General features: G+C 43.2%; 1 protein-coding gene across 4 annotated transcripts in view; it reads right to left on the bottom strand.

The window, feature by feature from the left end:
* The window catches only part of FHIP1B (FHF complex subunit HOOK interacting protein 1B), an 889,991-nt gene that overhangs the window by 232,119 nt on the left and 633,692 nt on the right, over nucleotides 1-24,180 (bottom strand). For all 4 annotated transcript variants that reach the window (XM_069640430.1, XM_069640429.1, XM_069640431.1 and 1 more), the window contains one exon: nucleotides 7,137-7,216. In XM_069640430.1, coding sequence (XP_069496531.1) covers nucleotides 7,137-7,216 — 80 coding nt within the window. The remainder of the gene's footprint in view (nucleotides 1-7,136; nucleotides 7,217-24,180) is intronic.

The following is a 24,180-nucleotide window of genomic DNA, read 5'->3' as shown; positions in this document are numbered from 1 at the left end:
AATGAATAGCACAATTGTATACATCTGACTATCCATCTGGAGATGGTATTTTTGGAAATGTGGTCTCCTTCTCTGCCTGTAGCTATGGAGACAAACAGTTGGTCTGTTTTCCTTAGCGGTCTGGTCTTGTGTACATAGTAAAGGGCCGCCCTCCTCACATCTAGTGTGTGGATTTTTACCTCAGCTGAGCTGGTGCGGTTCTGAAAGAAGGCCCTTAGCTCAATAGACTGGTTTACGAGATGAATTTAGGGGAGAACCTAGGATGTGCACCTAAAACCAGCTTATCCTTGTGTATAACAAAGAAAGTATCCTGCACTGACAAAGCTTGTATTTCACTCTCTTCTTATGGAAGTAATAGCCACTAAGAAGGCAGTTTTGTAAATTAGGTGTTTAAGACTACACTTTTGCATCGGCTCGAAAGGAGGTCCCATGAGCTTAGGGAGAACAACATTGAGATCACATCCTGGCGGCGGATTAGAAATTGGAGGGTGCAGTCTCTTTACCCCCTCCATGAATGCTTTAATGACAGGCACCCTCCACCATGAGGGAGGTGGTGTAGGCTGACAAGGCAGCTAGGGGAGTACCTGCTCTTTTTCGTGTTGTAGTAACTCGAGGTGGAGGACTAGCCATCATCGTCAAAACTAAACTCCAGATGAGACTCACCCCCTCACCAATCATTGAATCCTGTGAGATAATGTCCACCAAGACACCTACAGCTAACTCACAAACCCTTAACATTCACTTGATATACAGACCTCCAGGTCCAATCAAGAACTTCATAGAAGACTTAACCACCATCCTATCAGAAAACCTTAAAGATACTACTCAATCAATATTATTAGGCGACCTTAATATTGGCTTTAATGATATCAACGACTTACAAGCCACAGCAGCCTCCAACACACTAACAGAACTGGGCTACACACAAAGAGTGCTTGAGCCCACCCATACCAAAGGGAGAACCCTTGATTGGATTGCTGACCACAACTGCAATATAGACACTCTCACCATCTCACCCCAAATCTGGTCAGACCACCATCTAATCTCATTCTCCTTGGACACTGCCACCCCTAAACTGCAACAACCATGTGCACCTCCTGCACTTACCAGAAACAAAAAAAACATGACATTAGACAAACTACTCCCCGGCATCATGCCCACTTTGGACGCTCTACCTGACAGCCTCAACCCTAATAGCCTAGTGGAAGAATTTAACAATATCATGAACATAACTCTTGACAACATCGCACCACTCAAGCTCAGAAATAGCAAGCCAAAGAACCACTTGAACAACTGGTTCACCCCTCTCTTAAAAAATCTGAGATTAGAAAAAAGGAAATGGGAAAATACATGGAAAATTAACCCCAGCCCAGAAAATAAACTGAAATTAGCTAAAATCTCTTCTCATTACAAAAAAGAAATCATCTTAGCTAAACAAGAGACCTACAATAACAGAATCACACAAGCCAAATCAAGTACTAAAGAACTGTTCGCCATACTCAGAGAACTGGAAAACCCAATAACACCTCAAGACAACTGTCTTAAAGATAAAAAGTGGTGCTCCGAAATCCAGCAAGCCCTCTCTAACAAAGTCCGAAACCTCCAAAAGAAAATAGAACTAAAACGTGAGACCCTAGCACCCAATAGATTACCGCCTACCAAGACACTTCCTAACTCCAAACCCACTACGCAATTCCACTTCTCCAAAGTCTCCATACTAGAAGTAGAGAAAGTAATACTCGGTCTAAAACCGTCCAACTGCAAAGGAGACTCATGTCCAGCACAACTCATCAAAGATGCCGCACGAGATCTAGCACCATTTATCACCAAGTTAATTAATGCCTCCTTTACCACAGGCATTATCCCCAGTAACTTAAAAGAGTCCTGGGTGCTCCCACTCTTAAAAAAGGCTACTCTAGACCCCACCATACCCACTAACTATAGACCTATTACTACGGTACCATTCCTTCTGAAGATACTGGATAAGGTGGCATATATACAAATCCAGAGTTTCCTGGAACAAAATCAACTACTAGGCTCCCGACAATCTGGCTTCCGCCCTCTTCACGGCACAGAAACTGCATTGATTGACCTGAAAGCCCAAATAGACAAAGTAAGAGATTCTGGTAAACCAGCACTCCTCCTACTACTACTAGACCTATCGGCCGCTTTTGATTTAGTGGACCATAAAATCCTATGTAACCACCTAGATTCAGCAGCACACTTCTCCACTGAGGCTATAGCATGGATACAATCCTTCCTCAGTGATCGCACCATGAGGGTTTTCTCACCTATAGCAGCTGCAGACCCCATCCCTATTACCTGCGGTGTGCCACAGGGATCATGCGTTTCACCAACGCTATATAACATATTCACTAAGCCCCTGTTTGATGATTTGGACCTTCTGGGTATCACGTATACCAACTACGCTGACGATACCCAGATCCTCCTCCCACTCACAGGGGTTTACGAAAAAGATCTAGCAATGGTGAACAAAATATACAGCATCGTTCAGGCATGGATGGCAACCCATGGCCTATGCCTGAACGATGATAAAACTGAGCTTCTTATCCTAGGCACCGCACCCCTCATCAAAAAACTAAGCACAAACTACTCTTCCTTTATCATAGATGGGAACTGCATACAAGTTGCCAAAGAAGTTAAAACATTAGGGATATACCTTGATTCTACCCTATCATTTTCCAAACAGGTAAACTCCCTAGCTTCCTCGACAGCCTACACATGTAAGCTCATTAGAGCAGGAAAACAATTCCTTTCCCAGCACAGCTGTCTAACATTAGCCAGAGCCCTCATCATTTCTAAACTTGATTATTGTAACGCACTGTACATAGGAGCCAATAAATCTATCATAAACAAAATACAGATACAGCAAAACAAGGCCCTCCGAGCGGCATTGAACGTCCCCAGGAGAGAACACATTACAGCAATAAGAAGGAAACACAAATGGCTCTCCACCCTCGAGAAAATCAGACTCAAAACTGCATCTCTCACATACAAATCCCTACACAACAAAGCCCCACAATACCTTAAGGACAGATTCACCAGAACACACCCCACAAGACAAACCAGACTTGCTTACACCAATCGCCTACAAGTACCACGCTTTAAACTGACCACCATAGGCGGAGCTAGCTTCCCAGTCAAAGCTGCTCAACTGTGGAACGAATTACCCACTACTGCGAGGCTAGAACACTCCTTCTCCAAATTCAGGCAAATTGTAATTAACTGGCTAACGACAGCAACTGCCAATTGAAAACTTGCACCTGTAACTGGTAATTTCTGTAACCGCTAATGTCTGTAACTTGTAACTGTAACCTGTAACTTATGCTCTAAGCTGTATATATTCTTACTTTTGCGCCCTTATACTCCAGGGTCTGGTGCGCACAATAAATTCCAAACAAACAAACAAACAAACAAACAAACTAGCGAGTCAGGATTTAGCTGGCCCCTAATGTACAGCAGGTCTGATAGGTTTCTGTATGCGTGGGTTTACGACCTTCGTCTGATTGGGTGTCTCCAGCAAGGGTTGTACCTTCCGCTGGACTGACTTTAGAAGTGGAATAAACTGAGTAACCACCTCCTTGTCTCCCTAGATTTCGTCCACAAAATCTTTGTTTTGTGGATCCTCTTGGGTAGCTATTTGAAAATGCTCTGCCGCTTTGATAAGTACCTCGTTAAGAAGAGGTTTATTGTCCATGGGTGAATGTACAATAGGGGGGGTCTTGATGCACTGGTGAGCCTATGATGTACATGTCTGTATCAGGGTCACCCTCCTCCTTATTATCTCTATAATAAGGGTCTGCGGCTTGTTGGTCAAAGAGGTTTTCATGATCTGTGTCCGGGTCATATAGTTCAATCGTAGTTGGATCTTGCGGTGGTTCACCAGGGTGAGACCTTTTAGCAGGGGATTCAACAGGTTTCTGCGACCCAGAGGCCCTTAATAAGGGCCTGGCTGCCATAGGGCTCAATGGGGAGGGAGCTAATAACTTGCCCGTTAATAACGAGCCCGTTATTAGCTACCTGGTCCCCTTGCAGGACCCGCAAAGGACGTCTGGTCTGACCAGACGTTCAGAGCGGGTCCCGAAGGGAACCTCGTAATAGGGCGGAATGGGTTTACCGGCACCAGCACCATTACCGGCGCCGTTAAACCCATTCCGTCCACCTCGTAATGAGGCCCCAAGTCTCTTTACTTCTCATAAGTCTCCTAACGCAGAGGGCCTGCTGTACCAAAAAAGACACGCAAATGGTCTTTTCAGTATTCACAGTATTCAATTTGGGGGTACACCCTGGATCCCCCTCTTCCGGGCTTAGATCCCCATCCAAAACAAGGTACAATTAGTCTACCTCAGCCGGGCTCGGACCAATTGGATTTACTTTAAACTATCGAAGACTTTCGAATTTGATCCGTTGCATGATCACTTCGATCTCAATATTTCTTTCACACTCAGCTTCAGTTGGATACCTAACAGAGACTTTCGAATGAGCACCCACGTGGTGTCGGACCACTCGGTGTATGGTATCTTTTCTTGGTTTTTCCCACAGTTCAATTATAAAGTTCAAGTAATTCTTTTTGGCTTTCAATTGCAGCCGGTTCGCTCATTCCGAACGTTCCACACACTGTTCCCTTTATGTAATGTTGCCGCTTGCAACCTTGGTTCAAAACACAAGCTGGTTTGGTATCAGTCTATCCGACTCACCGGCTGTGTTGCCTTTTCGGGCACTGCTTTGTTGTAGGAGCCAAGGACAGTACCACAGTGGCAATCACTCCTCCCCGCCTTGGTTATCGACACAGGAGAGCCTTGGGTACCTCCGACACACTGTACAGGTTTGATCAGCCTTAGTTCCAGGTCTTCACTATCTTACTTTCCAAGGCTCTTGAAAGTAACTGTCTTTATAGGTCAGGGGTGCTTCCTTTCTTGCAACGTTGGTCTGGTCATCTTTCTCCTTGTATTAAACTGCCATCTTGGAACTGCTGTTTCTTTGTGTGTTTTGTCTCGTTCAGAGTGTGCTTTCATGCCCCACCTTTTATCCGTGTGGGGAAGTGTGATTGAAGTCAGGTGTGTAAAATGATCCGTAATTGCCTGACCTTGCCTGACAGTGGTGTTGGGACATGTTAGGTATACGGCTCTGGTGTTAGTCAGTTGTCGCTCACGGGGAACTGTCCGTGAGAAGTGTTTGTGTTGGGAAAAGGGGTGGGGGATTGAGTTCCTAGGTATCCTACCTGGTAGGATGTGGAAAAGGTGTTACAGGGAAGGGGATGCCGCCTCTCGCCATCCAGTGTCCCACTTCCACTCCCCGAAAACCCCTCATCCAGGTGATCCTCCCGCACTGGTCCACCCCCAGGAACTGGATCCAAAAGCGATGGCCGTGTGCTGGCCTCCTGGATGACAGATCCCTGGGGACTAGTGGGTGAGAGACCTTCAGGTTTCTCACAGGTGTCAGTCTGAAGAACACTAGTAGAAGAGATCCACAGAGGGTCACGTAGTCAGAGCGCATCAGCCAAAACCATTTCAGAATAAGGGCCAACTGGAATAGAAGGGTATCCAAGTCAGAGGCTCTGTCACTAGATCAAAAAGCCTTTCAGATTATGGGTTCTAAGGCGCAAAGCCCTTTAGACTAGGGGGGTGTCTGAGTCCAAGCCCATTGGACTAGGAGGTAATCAATGCCAGTCCCTAATCCCAATCCCTTAGACTAGAACCCCTCAGACTAAGATGGTTGCAGTGTCAGCAAAACTCTAAGTGGGAAAGTATGCAAGTCTTGGGGTCAGAGCCCTTAATTCTAGTCAGAGTTCCAGAGACTACAAAAGTCCTAGAGTCAAAGTTAAAGTTAATTAAACAGTCTTAAAATGAATAAAAACATCACAGACTTCAAGGCCCATGGTGCTTTTAGTTCAGAAACGAGGAAGACGGATCCAGAGTTATCAAACAGTAGTGAGTGGTCTAGTGTAATGAGACACACGTGAGCGGGACCTTAAAGGCCCTTCAGGTGCAGGTCATCAGAGAGCAGTTGGAGCAGCAGAAGCAATTGGAAGAAGCAGAAGACGGAGCCGATGATGTATTGACATCAGGGCGCTGTGCCGAGGAAGTGGCAGAAGTCGGGAATCCTGTAAGATGCAGAGCACGTGCTTCGGGAAGCGGTAGAAGAGCCAGCTGTCCCGAGGGAGAGAGAATGCACACTACTTCGGTTTGTGGCATTCATCGGAGTGCGTGCGTAGCAGGGAAGGCTCCATTTATAAGAAGCGCGAGCAGCAGGAGTTTAAACGTAGCTGTCATGTGCCAAGGAAATCTCAGCGGCTGCAGAAACAGAAGCAGCAGATCCAAAGGAGATGCAAGGAAATACAGGTGAGTTGGACTTTAGGTCCTTTAGTTTGACAAGTAGGGAAATCCTTGTCAGGTTACGGAAATATAGGTATTTGTCTCACCCTTATTATTTAATAAAATTAATACTTGTGAGAAAACTCCATCTACTTGCCCATCTCGCAGTTCTGACTCATCACAGTCTTTTTAGCACCTCTACCCACACTTTTATGTGCATCTTTGAGACCTATACAGCAGCAAAGTCAGTGTTAAATGCTCAGGCGTCGCACAAAAAAACAATCATTTTGGAAGAAAATTGGAAAAATATGTGCACCTACTGCAATATCTTTGTTTCTGTCTGAGCATATGTGTACTCCAACGCAAAATTGCATGCTCCCCAAAAACAAATGTACATTTTCTCATGCCCATTTACAATTAAAAGTACGCAACATCAGTGTATTTCCTTTGTGGGGGACTTTGTGCAGGTCTACTCCAGGCACAGGCAAAAGGTTCACAGAACATTTTGAAAATGGATGCTGCCTACTTCTCTACAGCTGGCTCTGTTGCTACTTTTGTCACCTCCTTAGGGATCTGATAATACCATTGCTTCTAAAATCAAACTTTACATGCTCTCTTTCAGTGCCTCTATTCACATCCCATATGCACACATCCTGCCACAACCCGATTCTACATTGTCACACTACCGCAGGTACATCACCTTACTGTTCATCCCTGTTCGGTGCAATGACTCCAGGTAAAAACATCTAATCTGTGAGGAAATGGAATATTTCAAACTATCCAGAAATAATAGTGACTTACCTGAGCACGAGCTGCAGCAAAACATCTTCACAATTCAAATTCAGGAGAGTTTTGAAGAGACTCAGGGACACCATACACAGCTGGGTACATAAAAACAGTGCAAAGGACACATTAAGGACCTCTGTGCTGGGCTACAAAGCACACACTAGCAAGCACAATGGGTTGTTGGGAAGAGTGAAAGGTAGCTTCTTAAGACTTCCTCATCATCACTGTCAGAAAGTGTGCTTCGTACAGAGATACAAAAGCATTCCAAGATGGACTATGAATTTGCAGGCAATTGCCTGCCTTGCGTAAAACATATTGTTCGCATTCAAGTCCTAACCACGGGCAGGTGGCTGGACCAATTATATAAGTACAGGAAAAACCTTGCGTCTGAAAATAACCAGTGAAATGGACTTAATGATCACTTTGGGGCAGTAATGAACGTCAGGGTCTTTGTGCATACCAACCCTAATCTTAGTTTACTCATGGGTCTGTGCTGTGCTGTTCGATATCTGCTTAGTCTTTCCAAACATTAGGCTTAATAGCTTCAGCGTTCGTCAGCAGTAATTGACAGAAAGGTGTCCAATTCTGGCAGAGGAAAATCATGGACACTCGATTGACATGGTGTTCTTTCACTGCGCATTCAAACAATAATGCTTACTATTTAAAAAAATCCAAGAAGAGGCCAACATGCCACAGACCCTAAAAGACTGACAAATCCACATTGTACGTTACACCAATCCTCATTACCCTCCGTCTCCAATACAGACAGACACTGTGAGATACCTGCAATAGGATTGTGTGCGAAAATAAGAAAATAATCCCCCTCGATACAAAGAAACATGGCTATCTGTAGGAAGACTGAATGGGCCACTAACACATTCCCCAGGAGACATAACGTGACACTGGATTATCTGCCAAAGGCTATTATGCTACACAAAAATAGACCACTTGAGCTCAAAAGGCACATATATATGAGCAATAAGATCAGAAGATGCACCATCACAATTCATGAATGAGGTGAAGAACCTGGCTATATGTGGATATGTGTTATTACATTGGAAGCTATATCATCACATTTATTATAGAGCTTCACTCCAGATTCCTCCTGGTTCCAAGCGCTGTAATACGTGGTGTTATTACCCGATTTCAGGGTATTCAATTCATTGATCTCAGAAGGGACAATGAAATGGATTTTAATCTGTGCCCTGCGGGCTGAACACAAATGTCTGTGGCAAACCATCATCATCAGTATCGCGTTTATTTCAGAATTAACATTGCATAAAACCATACACATAAAAAACATTAAAACACATGATAGAGAGGGGAGTAATTACATCACATAAAAATACATCAGGTCCTAACATAGCATGCATAGTGGCTAAACGCGCTATAGCGGAGAAGTGGATGGGACAGGAGGCCCCGACATTGGGAGCCCGGCGGTCGGGAATGGATGCCATACAGAGATGCTATCAGGGGGTGTATAGGAATAGGGGATGTCTGCAGAAATACGAGAAGCTCTGGGGAGGTTGGGAATAAGATGGAGAAGACAGCAAATCGGACAAGGGGAGGCTAGAGTGCAAAGGGGTTAGGAGACAAGAGTGTACACCCCTCCCCCACCCCTTCGAGAGGGTAGTAACAGGTGGGTGGGGGGTATAGCTGACAAGAGACAGGGAAAAGGGGATGGTAGGGGGTTTATGAAATGGACTATACAAAACTTAATAAACAGTCCAACAAATCCTGTCATCTTAACCCTAGACACTTTAAAATAAGGATCATCAATCTTAATTCACATGTAGCAACCACTTACACTTCAACGAGCAATCCCCATATCATTATACACTTATATTCAATAACCTGGTTCCACATGCCACTGCCTTTGTCATGAAGTCTGCAATTTACAATAACCGGGATTGATCATCTAAATTAGATCGCAAAATTACACAATCTCTAAAATTAGAATAATGGTCATCCCGTATAAGGAGAACGTTGCTTACATATAAACTCCAGTTCTCCAGCATTGGTATCTTATTCCCCGGCGTCAAACTAGGAATCTTTTGTAACCTTTTTGATTTTAAATTACAGAACGGAAACGGCACTGCTTTCAATCTGGGACGATCTAAAGGTGAATGCAGACTGGGACAAAAGCACAGCTCTAATACTTTTGGATCTCTCTGCAGCATTTGACACAGCCAACCACGACATACTCATCGGGAGATTGGAAGAAATAGGAATCAATGACCTAGCCCTTCTGTGGATTAAATCCTTCCTAACAAACAGAACAGAAACCATATGGATCAAACCTTTCAAAACCACCTAAAGAGAATCCACCTGTGCAGGACCACAAAGATCATCTTTTTCCCTGTTGCTGTTCAACATATGCCTGGCTCCACTAATGAAGCTCATTAAAAGACACAGCCTCACATGCTACAACTATGCGGACGACACACAAATAGTCTACAAAATACAGACAAAAAGAAAACACAACACTGGAATGCTGCCTACAAGAACTCTACAGCTGGATGAACTCTAACAACCTCAAACTCAACCCAGGCAAAATAGAAAAAATGATCATATCCAAAAGCGGAGAAAACAATCACAATCACTACATCCCATGGCCGACGGAACTTGGTACAGCACCAGCTCCATCAACGATAGTAAAGAACCTGAGATTTCTTATGGATAATGAACTAACGCTAGAGCCACAAGTAAACGCTATAATCAAGAAATGCTCCTTCCTCTACACGCAGTAAAAATGATCCTACCATTCCTCTCTTTCCCTCACAAAACATTCACCATCATCGCTCTCATCATGCCCAGACTTGACTACGCCAAAAGCCCATACCTAAAAATGCCACAACGATTATTTAAAAAACTCCAGCGCATCCAAAACTCTGCGGCATGACACCTGCTTAAACTACCACGATGAGAACACATTACACCAGCACTGAAAATGCTACACGGGCTACCAATAAAACAGCGAATGAAGTTCAAATCAATGTGCATAAAGCACATAGCAATCCACCGCCAAGTAGCAGAGTTCCTAAAAGAGAAAAACGTCTATCGGCCAACCAAACCACTCAGATCAAGCAACGACATCCGTCTAGAACCAAAACCGTACAACAAAAGAAAATTCAGAGGATCATCTTTCATTCACCTGGCACCAATAACCTGGAATGAGCTACCACAAATATATGTAACACAAGGGATCATCTTCAATTCAGAAAACTACTCAAAACTTGGCTCTTTAACCCAGAACCAGAAGGAAACGACTAGGAAGCATATACGCAGTAAGAAACCAGAATCCAGAGAGGGAGCCCATCCTCCCTAACTGCCATTACCGCAGACCGCCATACCAAAGAGGAAACTTAGGTAGGTCAAGATCCCACCTGGGAATGGGCAAGGAGGGACCAGGATAGCAGGGGGAGGACGCCATGTCCACATACCGTTAAGTCCACACAGGAAACATAGGCAGGTAAGGACCACCAACACGGAATGGGCAGGATGGGACGAGAATCCTCTAAATTAAGGAGAGCCAAAAACGGGGTGGGCTAACACGCTGGCTTGAACCAGGTACATAAACCACAAAAGTAGCACAGAGGAAAATTGCTTCCCCATCATACCTGCAAACTAGACAGACAAACTACAATACCAAACTCACAGGATAACCATAGATGTGGAGCAACCTTTTTTTTTACCTAACCTCAACTATAAAGAAACCTCATCTTTCCACATACACTTCTCACACAGAAACCAATACAACCACTTCTCTGCACAGCAATCCGCATGTACTTCACCAGAATGCAACAACAGACAACACATAAAGCACATGGGAATTCTTACCGACCTGATAACTGCACTCATGCTCAGCGAACAGTGAAAACCGAACTGAAGCTGCCAACAGAACATCACAAATCTCACTCTCCTATTCCCACTACACCCTACTAACCCCCCACCCCTCCTCTTTCAGATATGCAAGAGCGCCTGGGGACCACACCAGTGGTGACGGTGCACGGTACAAATACCTTTAACATTAACATCTCTACAATTAGCATAAAGGTCCTGTGTAACATGGATTAGCCATAACTTACATAGGGTCCTGTAACAGGGGCACAAAAAGAGGAAGTGGGTTACATCCTCACCCATCCCAAGAACACCCATCTTGAGAGATTATTTTTAAGGTTTCAGGTTCCTGTGCATTTTATCCTGGATCACTTACAAGTAAGGGAGGGTCTTTCCACCTACACTAGATCCTAGAACGTTACTACTGAGGACATCTGAACAGCCTCGGCCAAACAGACTTTCTGAGTTCTGGCAGCGCAGTTGCTTTTAAAATCTTCTTCGGCTGGACAAGAACAGAGGTAGGTCCCCTTTACCAGGTCTGTTTTCCTAACTTGTACAAAACCTTCACCATATCACTAAAATGGTATTATCTCATGACTATGAATGGCATACATCTCTTCATTGATGTCTGTGCATAGTGACCGCCTTGGCGTCTTCCATATCGACAGCCATGCTAATGCAACCTCAATAACATCTTAAGGGAGATCCAATTTATACGGGCCCCATTACGCACAAATTAATTGGCAGTGGAACTCGGGTCTCCCAAAGATCTTTTTCAGAAATCTCTTCTCAATTGCCTCAAAATGCTTACCCAGAATCAGGCCCCAGACCTATGCCCAGTCTAACGAGTTAGTGTCCTGGCAACATGCACTTTCCTCACCATTTCAGAGAAGGTGCTGCCCAGACTCCTATATAAGACTGTTTATGCCCTGGAAGATTGCTTCATTTGGATCTGCATACTGGATATTGTAGAAGTAATATGAAAAACAAACCCAATGTAGACATATGACCGCCCCTTTCCAGGAGCACAACATTTATGTGGTACTCCAGCGTCATACTTTTTCTCTGATCCAGACACATAATTTATGATTTTGACAAGTTGGCAATAAGGCCACAATTGTTGAAGAAATGGATAAAGGCAGCAAGCAACTTGCTTAGCCCCACTTTTCTTTTGTCCATCTTTACCGCACCAATCGGCAAACAAGAGTAAGGCAGTATAAACATCCCTTAACTCCTTGAACATCCCATGATGCTAGTTAAATCTGATTTACAAGCCCATTAACCTGTAAAAAAAAGAAGAGGGCTGGAAAACTGCAGTAGGATTCATCACATGCCCTTACATGCTCTTTTCCTTTCTGAAGTTCCGTCGTGAAACAAGAAACCAGCACACGCATTAGTGTCCTTGCGATGGCTCAACCAAGCTAATGGGGCATGGTCTGTGACAAATCGGAACCTTCTACCAGTCAATTCATATTGGAGGTGGGTAATGGCCAGGGCTGCAAGTTCAAGAGACGCATAATTCTTCTTTCGGGGTAATAACTTCCTGCTTACATAGAGGATATTCTATACCATGATGACTCTGACAGAACTGCACCTAGACCTGTATGCGAGGCATCCGTTTGCAGGATGAACTCCCGATTGATTTCTCCCTTTTTCAAAACAGGTTCACTGCACAAAATATGTTTGTTTGTCAAAACATAATGGATCTTCAGGACGCCATTTGATTTTCTGAGTTTATCTGTCAGAGGAGAGGTTAAGACGAGAAAATAGGAATAAACCGTCTATAATATCCAACTAACCCTAAAAAGGTTCTCAACTCTTTCTTTGTCTTTGGAGGAGCGGTTTCTTTCATTGCTTTTACCTTTTCAGTTTGGGGTTGAACTAGACCATTCCCTACAAAAATAAAACAAGATATTTTACTGCAGATCTAGCGAGACGACATTTCTTTGGATTTGCAGTAAATCCTGCTTTTCACAGGGTTCCAGTAACCAAATATAGATGGTACATATGTTCTCTCCAAGATTTGCTCTTGATAATATCCTCAATATATGCTCCACAAAAGGAAGCATAGGGTTGAAGAATTTGATCCATCAACCTCTGAAAGGTATCTGGTGCAACATGTAAATGAAAAGGCAGGATTTTAAATTGAAAAATAACTATGGGAGTGGAAAAAGCAGTTTTTGGCTTATCTACGGGATTAACTGGAACTTGCAAATATCCCTTAGTCAGATCAATCCTGGAGATATACACTGCAGTTCCCAACCTGTCAATAAGATCATCAATTCTAGGCATGGGATAACTGTCAAATTAGGAAACCTCATTGACTTTTCTAAAAATCAATGCAAAATCTCCACGATTGATCTGGTTTAGCTACCAGCTGTCATGATTCCTGCCCCTCATGTCCCCAGCCCTTCAAGATGTCAGGCTGGAGCCAGGCCACAATCACCTACATGGACCTCAAGGGTCTCTCCATCCCTCAAAGACCCACTTGGAGTCAGACTTGGCGCTTGTGGCACCAGACTCACTCACTCCCATAGGATAACATTGGGGATTGGACTTGTAGTGCATTGATGGGGACAAGATGGATGCCCCCACATATTTCGGTTCCCAAAACTGCATGTGCAGTCTAGTCTTTTGGGTGTGGTTCAGCCCAGAGACACCTGGGATACCCAGAGACTATTTAAGCCATGCCCAGGCTGAGAAACATGCTTTGTGTTTTCTGCACCTGCAGCGTGACACTCACCATGTTCGGATCAGTCTCCAGTAGGCCTGCATCTTTCTTCTGCGCTCAGCTCCTGCAAGAACAAGAACACCGTTAGGAACAGCCTTACCTTGCGGCGCTTCTGCCCATCATTCATCGCTCCTTCTGTTCTGCGGGCATCTTCGGTGGTGTCATTCCCATCCCAGCACGCCGCTTCCTAAGGAAAAGGGAAAAGAATAGAAAAAAGGCATTAGCAAGCATTCAGCAAATCTTCGCTTACTTTTAAAGACTGTATGAGCTTCAAACGACACTCCAGGTTAGCGTAGAAAGATCTAGAAGCGCCGCATACCACGCTTACTAACCGCATTTCTTCTTCATAACCGGCATCCACGCTGAAAACGTCGCGGCACCTAAAAGACACAGAAAAAGAACTCGGGTTCAATACGAAAGGGTTGCATCGCGCTCTCACTCACCTTCAGCGCTACTCATCTCAGCAGCACGTCGCCATCCCCGTACGCCGGCCATCATCTAAGGAAGGAAAGGAACGAAGTTAGAGAACTGTTAAAAAGACTCATTATACTTACCTGTCAGACTCTTGCCAGTGAAGTAACCAGGCAGCAACAAGCCTGCATCAATCAACGCGCCCCTGCGCTGAAAGCAGGATGGAGAGCACACTTTCCAAGAAAACAAGGTGAGCTGTGGATCAAAGGGAAGGGTTGGACCCCGGGGAAGAAGGGGTTGAAGCACACAGAGACAATAGGGAGTTAAACTCTACCAATCCTGTGTTTCAGGCCCAGTCTCCAGTCGAGTAGACTCCAGGGAAGGGTTTGAGGTCGTAAGAGGTCAGAACAGGCTGAGTGACGTCCCCGTGGATACTAGGTGAGCGTTACACCAGCACAATAGGGGAAGACCATGGGCTTTGAGATTGCCCTTTAACATGGTTTCCAACTCTTCTTGAATTATATTATTTCTACTCTCAGGTATTCAATAAGGTTTTAAATGAATAACATTTCCTGGAGGGGTACTGATATAATGATACACCCCTTTCACTATTCATGGTTCTGTTCTATAAACATCAGGGAACTGTTCTAAAAGATCCATTGCATCTTGTTTTTGAATTTCTGCCATATCTGGATGGATTAAAGCATTGGTGTCATTTTCATCAGATAACAAGGCTAGTTCACATCACTGAAGTGCCTTTGACAGGATTGTCTTGCCATTCTTTGAGAAGATGTACATGATAGATGTGAGTTTACATTTTTTAACATGATAGTTAGAAGGCCCTGTTTGTTTTATAATCTCATAGGGACCATGCCAATGAGAGCATTTTATTTTCTGAAGAGGGAAGGAGGACTAAGACCTTCTGAACAATAGAAAAATATCTTAACACAGCTTTCTTATCATGATACTTCTCTTGTTCCTGAGTTCTAGTCATATTAGTCTGTACTATGGATGGAATAGATGCCATACGTTCTTTCAACTGTTGAGCAGTTTGGGATAACGGTATAGAGGCTTTCTCTGATTCTTCCCACGTTTCCCCTAACATATCTAAAACATCTCCGGGTTCTTTACCATATAGTTATTCAAATGGGGAGAACCCTGTGGAAGATTGTGAAGTTTTTCTAATGGCAAAAAAGGCCAATGGTGTCATAACATCCCAATTATTTCCACCCACTTTTCTTTAAAAATGTGTTTTATGGTCTTATTGAATCGTTCAACCAAACCATCAGTTTGGGGCTGATAGATAGAAGTACGCAAAGTTTTGATCTGAAGAATCTCCTTCACCTTAGACATGAGTTTACTCAAAGTAAACCCTTGATCGGTCAAGATCTCTTTCAGGAAACCAACCCTTGAAAAAAAGGAAATTAAATGTGTTGTGAGGCATTATTCCGCAAGGGAAAAGCTTCAATAACAGGTTGTGTAGTCCAGTATCACTAATACGTATCAGTTTCCAAACTTCAATAGTTGTAAGGGTCCAACTATACCCATACCTATACGTGAAAAAGGTATGCATATATTATTTTTCTTCTTCTTTTGTATAGCGCGCACAAGCCCTCTGGAATTAGGCCGCGGGGGAGAACCAGTTGCAAGAGGCCCTTGGGCACAATAGATGGTAAACATAGTTACAGTGTTGCATACAGTCATAGAAGTAAATACAATAGTCATAGGAACACATGCATACGGCTACAGAGGTCGGGATGTGGTTGGATGCATGAATCAAGGAGGGTTAAGTGAAAAGCCAGGTTTTGATGGCTTTGCGGAAAGCCCAGTAGGGGTCTTCTGATCCGAGTTTGAGTGGGAGGGAGTTCCATTGCTTCGCTGCCATGACTGGGAAGCTTGAGCCACCTGCTTTGGCATGTTTGAATGTCGGTTCAACCAGTCTTTGTGTGTATCACGGGCAGCTGATATGTGTTCAGTGCTGGGGAGGTTGAGGGCAGCTCTTAGGGCATTATTTTGGATGGTTTGCAGTTTGTTTTAGATTGTGGGCTGAGGTACCGGTAAATAGAGCATTGCAGTAGTCTAACCTTGCACCCACCATGGTGCGTGTGGTCGTCAGGTAGCTGTCTGGCGATAGGAAGGGTCTTGAGGCATTTAGGAGTTTGGTGGAGTATGCAGCTGAGGAGGCGATGGCGTTGACTTGTCTGGTTAGTGTTAGTGAGGCATCCAGATAGACTGCAAGCGTTTTGACAGAAGGCAAGACTGGGACTGGGATACCGTTGATGATGAAGTACGAGTATTCGGGGTTCAGTTTATTTAGTGCTGTTGGTAAGCTATCTATGATAGCTAAGAGTTGTAAGGGAGCTGAGGGAGGTACTTGGGTACTCATTTTCTGGTAAAGGGCACAAGTACTGACACAATTCTTTATATTGGCACATATCCCTGGGAAATAGAATTTGGGCTTGGGTTTTAATTGTTCCTAGATGCTCACATGTCAGATGTGAATGAGCAATTTCTAAAACAATTGTTTTATGACTTTTAGGTACTACTATTTGCGACCTAGGAATACCATCAGGTCCAACATCTCCCCTTATATATATCTTTCAAACAATGACTCTTTAAAGATTATAAAAGTGTCTCTTTCAAGCAACCACTTTCTAAGGAAAGCAAAAGTGTCTGTCAAGCAACCACTTCTTACGAAGAACCTTGTATACTCCCCTGCCAGGAAGTCTTTAGTAGGTTTATCAGACCCCTGGTATACTCTCCTTCCAAGTATCTGCTCACAATGGAGCTACTCAATGTGGGCTCCCAAGCCACAATTAATTCTCTACAGCCTGACTACTCAGCAATCAACATTGATGGTACCCCCATCCCAGTGATAAAACAAGACAAAACGCTAGGAGGTACCTAGATGCCAACCTCACAATGTCCAAACATGTGAATGTCCTATCCTCAGCCATTTCCTACACCGCTAAATTAATTGCCTTAAGTAGACAATTTCTCACGCCAAATAACTGCACCACCCTAGCTAGGGCTCTCATCCTAACAAAGCTGGACTATTGCAATATACTTATGTTAGGTACCTGTGATGCCAACCTCGCTAAATTGCAACTGTTGATAAAATAAAGATCTGCAAGCATCCCTTGGACTCCAAAAAGAAAAATCAGACCCCATCTCCATCATCAGGAGAGAAGCTCACTGGCTACCCATAAAAGCTAGAATCATTCACAAAACATTATGTGTCACCCACAAATGCCTAGCAAAAAAAGCACCTAGTTACCTCAACAACACTAACACTGAATAAGACCTCCAGAACACTCAGATATAGCAAACATCACCTCTCTACCCCACGCTTCAAATGCTCTAGAGCAGGGGGAAGTAGCTTTCCAGTAATGGCATCCAAAATTTGGAATACTCTCACGCTACAAACCAGACTGGAGTCTTCTCACCACTGCTTCAAGAAATCCCTAAAAACGTGGTTATTTAATAAATACTAGTCTACCAACCGACACTCCCATGGTTACCTTCCCATCAGTCTCTGTCTCTATCGCATTTTATGCATTATGAACCTTCTCTGCAAATGTTAATATTGCACCTAGCACTATCTGTTGGATTGCAACTGTACTTACTTACACTGTACTTATTGTTTAACGCACTGATTGGAATTAAGTTCATTCATAAAAAGATGTCTGTAACTACGCCGTGACACACATGGGTTTGGGCGTATTATAAAGGCAATAAATAAATTAATGTCTTATTCCTCTGTGTATTTCAAATGGGTTACCTTGAGTACTCCCCTACCAGGAATCACTTTCTGGGGCTTGCAAATCCCCTAGTATGCTTCTTTGCCAGGTATCTTATCCCCAAATGCTTACCGCCTGATGTGCTTCTTTCACCAGGACTTATTTTAATGTTCTCACTGTCTTTCAGTATAGAAAAGTTTTATTGCTTTGCTGTCTATACTTTCTTGGCTAGAGGTACTATTCGTTCCAACTTTCTCCACATTAATTTCTCACTATGACACATTCGGTAAAGCTCTTCACATACTAACATGACCCATGAAACCACCCATCATCCTAATAAAACACAGCTAGCTAGCACACACCGGCTAGCTTAGGTGTCTCCTCAGGCCTAACGCAGCCATAACTCAGTCTGTATGTCAACCCACCAAACTTAACACATTCAACTGATCTCCTCAGCACCACACTTACTGCTAAGAAGCAGCTATCATGCAACAACCACACCAGCTGCACACATACCTGGTGTACCCACGCACTTTACGACTCTCTCTCTCTCTCTCAACTGACTTGAACTGCGGTTCCCGAGGGCGTTCAACCTACCAGCGCTTTGAGATCATACCAATGATACATAAGGCGCTATACAAATGCAAAAAAAACATAACATAGCATATGTGGAGACTTGTTCAAGTTCTGGATTTGTTTTCTACTTGGTTGGTATTCCAAATAAGTTCTTAATGGCCCACATGCCTGTCGCTATGCCCCGGGGTCCCCAACATCTCTGGGCAGACTCACCAGTGTCTGGCAGCCTTACCAACCCGTGGCACATTGCTGCTGTGAAGCTTTCACTTTGGGACAGTGTTCTCCTTTCTGCAGACCTTCTCTCAGCTATCCTGCCGGCTCTGCGTTCGCCCAACGGTAAGCCTGTTGCTTATGTATATGAGGGCGCTCCCGGTAGCTTTGCTGTTGCTGCCGGATCCTGAGCGGGTCTACCGCGGTGCCTGTAGCGTCCTCTGTGGCCTTGCACCTTACCAGTAAGTACTGCTTGCAAGCAGCAGTCTGAAAGCACTTGCTTTCCCCAGAATGGTCTGTTCCCGTGCTGCTGCCTTCTCCTGTGTTTCTGCCTCCTCCTTCAACCGTTCTGCTCTCTCTGTTCTTCCGATGCGGACCCGATTTGTAAATGTACCACACAGTTGGGCCTCAATACAACTAGCCTGCATGTTCAGCTTAGTGTTTCCTTGATTCATATGAACTGCTTCTTTCTCTTCTTTGTCTCAGAACTTGAGGCTTTATGGGAGTTGGAGTCCATAGGATTTTTGGTTAGCACAAAAACATCAGAGACAGGAAATGTTATGTGTGTGTTATGTATATATGAGTTGTGAATGGTATTCTGTGCATAATGACAGTATGCCATCAGAATCCTAGGTGTCATAGGGTTTTCTTCATAAGGGGGGATTGGGAGAATACTGCGTCTCTCCTAATGCAGTAGTCATCACCTCCTCCCGATAGTTGTCACCTCCCATATGATACCCCCTCATAATACCACCACCAGGTTAAGGATCACGTAGTGGCTGCCATCGCCTGGCCATGTGGGAGGACATCATCACTGGGGAATCAGTGATGACCCCTATAGGATTCAGTACACATGCTAGTTGTATGTGGTCTATAACTCGAACAGCCAATGTAATGCCCACCTCTACCCTAAAAACAATTTGATTTGCTTTTATAACTCCACTTTGTTCTGCCCACACTCTTAGCTCTTGAGATTATGATTATCAGCTTTTAACACTAGGTTACAGAGTCTGTTGGATCCCAGAGCCCTGAACCCACTTTTTTTTTCCAATCATGAGTTCAATATCTAAGGTGTCAAACGCGATATTCCAGTCCTCTGTTTGGGTGACAAATCGTTTATCTATATTGGTTGGGGCAGATGTTTCGAAATGATCGACTCATTTAGTTTCCGAAATGGAGACGGTCTGAGTATTCATTTGGAAATTGCTTTTTGAATTTACCTATCCCCAATAGGTAGCATCAGATGTATTCAATAGGCTTTAAAGGACTTATCCCTAGTAAATTGGAACACATATCAAGAAAAAATGAGGAATCACCACCTCCAAACCAATCAAACAATGTGATCTTTTGTTAAAACTGTTAATTCAGTTAACACAAAAAAAGAAAAAAAAATAATAATTCAATAGGCTTTTTAACACAGTGTCTCCCTCTAATTGGCAGACTGCCGAGAAACAGGACTTAACTTTCTTTTTATATCGTTGCTACATGTTTCATAAGAATCATTTTTATCCTACTATCTCCTTGTTCTTTTTTACATTTTCTAATGTTACGCCTCATTTCTTGTTTCAGGCACTGAATCTACTTATTAAATAACTTTGGTCTATGCAAAACTAAAAAGGGTTTGTTTCACTATAAATTAAAAATATGTAAATATACGCCAGGAAGTTAGCTGGCATTCAAGTTTCATATCTTATTGTTTCCCCAGAGCTCACCCAGCCCTTTTTTTAATCATTTCTGAAAATGCTTGTACTGCATGTTTAATTCAAAAACCTGCAGGCAAAATAATCTACTTCAAAGAATATGTGGTACCACAAAGGAGGCCCAAAGTATACAATGGTCACTTGGCGTTCGGTCTTGGACCTCAAACCACTGGCAGTTCTCAAACAGGTTTTCAGCTACAAAAATAAAGTTGATTCTGGAGGATTGTTGGCCAGGATGCCAGGTATCACTACCCACCAAATCACTTTTATTTTTAATTGTAAATTGGTTTTATTCAAAAACCTTCTACACTACATAAATACATTTCATAATTCAATTTCTTACCACTAAAAATACATTCAAGTGAAAAAAGAGGAAATAAATTATTAGTTAAAACAAAATGTCTGCAATCCAACTTGTCGCAACTCATAATTAAGAAATCCTCCACCTTATAAGACACTTCATTTTAAAATGTTATTCAATCATTGCTTTCTTTAAAAATTGAACTACGCCAATTGATAAAATCGATGCAGTGCCTTGTAAGATATACCTCCAAAAAATGTTACAGTTCAGAGAACCAATATCATAAACAAATCTGCTAAGGGGTTCTTCCCTGGTCTTCTGCATTAACAGACAAGAAATCATTAAATGTTTTAATGTTTCAAAAGAATATCTGCAAAACCTACACATTGCACTCCCCCTTTAGCCTGGAATTGATAGTACCTCACCCATGTGCAATAGATTAAATCTAAACCTCATGAATATGTCTCTGTAACGTCTATCCAGACACTGTTTAAGGTATTTCAAAAGAGTTTGCCTTTTTTATGGGTCCATTCTTATTTCCTTATATAAGCCATACCTGGTCCTAGCTTTGCCTATCCATATTCAGTCTTTCTCTAACATTTAGATTTTTACTTTTCCCGGATTTGCGAATAATAATTCTATTTGCACCTTATAGTGTTGCAAGATGGATTGACAATTAGCCTTGAAAAGCCAAAAGTCCCCCGCCCCTTCCATTCTCAATTTGCAGACCCATTAGTCCATACAAGGAATTTCTTTCACCCATCAATAATTTCCTTTATAGTAGGAGGGTCCAAAGGGTACACAATTAGGCAACTATAATGCTGCCCTTACAATCATCCCTTCTAGTTTGTGTAATTCCAAATTCTCGACCCAACGGCCAATTTCCAAGCCTTATAATATCACGGGGATCACCTTGGATCTGTAAAATTGCAGGAGTGGTAGAAACGTGAATTGACGATGCTTTTTTCCCCCCATATAGGGCATTTGGGCCGCCAATTGACGCCCTTTGCCCACAAGTCCCTCTTGAGATTATTGTACTCTTTTGGCCTAGTATGTCCATACCCCAGATATTTCACTGAGAAACCAACCGACACTGGAGTACCACCAATCAACCACTGGAAGTCAACAGGTTTATATTTCCTTCCTTTGTAACACATTATGTTGGATTTTCTGGGTGGAGAATTAAGATATTCAGTGAGGCATAGCCTACAAGACGTGCGAGAAATCTTTCCAGACTACTGGTGTTCTATCTATGAGCAAGATATCGTCTGCGTAAGCCACCAGAAGCACCTTTCATCATTTATCGTAGGGGCGACAAGAGGTTTCTTTCAAATGATCGCCAAGATCCGAGATGTATAAATTGAAAAGGATTAGGGCCAAGACACACCCCTCAGTCCCAGATTTGTGGTTATAGATTTAGAGACATCTCCATTCATATTAAACCTTACTTTTATCACTGTAACCCTATGCAGTTCGATCAGAATCTCTGGTACGTATGCAGGTATCCCCCACTTAGAAAGCTTTACTGGGAGTCTTGCTCTATCGACTGTGTCGAATGCCAGGCTCAACTCTACACTTGCCACATACATGGGGTCCTTTCCTTCCCTACATGCCTCATCAATTAATGATTGAATAAGCAGACCGCTTCTGTACCCGTAGTCCCCGTAGTGCCTGTCTGGAATTTGGGGAGTCTCTGTGTATCTCTACACCACTCTTCTATTGCTTTCAAAAGACATCTTGCAAATACTTTGCTTTCTATGTCCATTAATGCTGTAGATACACAGCGAAAATTGTCAAGGCTATATTTTGTCACACTCCCCTCTTTTTTATTTTTTTCATGAAAACATTTGTTTTATTTTTTAGTACCAACAAATCTTGTATTAATCTCTCTTAAAAGGAACACATTTGTATACAATTCATTTATACACATTCATTTGCCCAGACACAAAAGGGGCCTCCACACAATATTTCATATACAAATCACAACATATAACTTTTTTAGACACATAATCTGCACACTGATATTACAGTGTCTTATTTCCAGTTCATTTTCTTTGTTGTTTAGGGCCTGTCCTAGTTAAAGCAGTGCTGGTGGTCGCTGTATAGGAAGGTCGATACAGTGTGTTTCGGCCCTCTTGTCACCAACTGCACTGTCATAAGTGAGCAGCCTTCATCAGGAGGATAAGTAATTTTTAGAATACACAAACATGTGTGTGATGTGTCTTATTAAGTAGTAGCCCCGTCCAATCTTCACCTGGGGGGTGAAAGAGGCCCCTCTACTGAATAAACTCCACACAGTCTACTGCATCACCAATCTTGTGATGTGACTTAGCTCAAATACCCCGAATAAGAACGGACACAGTTAACTAGCGATGAGGTGCCATCAGGATTCCGGGTTGCTTAGCACTTCCTGTACATCTCGTGGTATTTGCTACCCGTTGAGCTAAGTCACCATTACAAGACTGGTGATGCAGTAGACTTCCATTGTGTGGCGTTTATCAAGTAGAGGGGGCTCCTTCACCCACCCCGCTCCCCAGATGAAGATTGGACGGGCTACTACTTAATAAGACACATTTTATAGGCTTGCATTTCTTTCTTTATTGAGGGAGATCTTTGCAATCTCAGCTAGGAAACCCATACTTACTTCCTTAATCTTCCTACACATCTCCCTTTTCCTCAATTGGTCCTCCTTCACATAAAAGTGAGGACGGTTAGAACGCGTTCCCCTTACCTTGTCCCTGATGCAATTGCCCACCTTTTCTTTAATGAATCTAGGGAAGTTCTCCACTCTCAATTCATTCATTTTATTCGGCAGTGTGGTAGTATCCCAAATTTCTCTCATCAGCCCCTTAAGGGTCTTCATACTTTCCTGGTTCCAACTAACCCTGTTCTTATGGCTGTTTATTACTATGTTTTTACTAGTTGTATTTGAATTTGGGATTTTAAGATTAAAGTTCAGACTATTTCATGATCTCTCACCCAGCTACTAATTAACTGCAGGGAGTTTATTACCCAACGTACGCCCCTCAAAACCACCACATAGTCCAACCAAGAACAAGATTATTTTCTATGCCAGGTGAGTTTCACAGGCATATCTCCCACAGTGTGTCCATTAAGCATGTATAGGCCCCAACCCTCCCAAAACTCCCCCCAGTATCTACCTTGTTCAATTTGTAATTGTGAATACAGGCTTGTAGAATCCCATTCTTTGGCCAACGCTACAGACCGAGGCAAGCAGTGCGAATTAAAATCTCCCACCATTATCACTTCCGAATCCGGCAGTTCTATCTTAATGGTTACCAACAGTTTTTCCGATATCCCCAACATAACAGCTATTTTGCAATGGGGGGGAAGCCAGTACACATTGATCAAAAGATGTTTTTATAACCAAGATTCGTTCCCACCTCCAACACTACCCCACAATACCTGTATGTTCACTTGACATCATTTTTTCCTTAATTCTCGCCCCCTGCTTGACACAAATGCATAGACCCCCTGAGGGCCGACCAGCATTTTGTCTAATTGCCTGTTGTTGAAAACATACATAACC

This window comes from Ambystoma mexicanum, chromosome 7q (genome assembly GCF_040938575.1).
Source record: "Ambystoma mexicanum isolate Mex_15411 chromosome 7q, UKY_AmexF1_1, whole genome shotgun sequence".
NCBI lineage: Eukaryota > Metazoa > Chordata > Amphibia > Caudata > Ambystomatidae > Ambystoma > Ambystoma mexicanum.
This window is presented reverse-complemented; position numbering and strand designations above follow the sequence as displayed.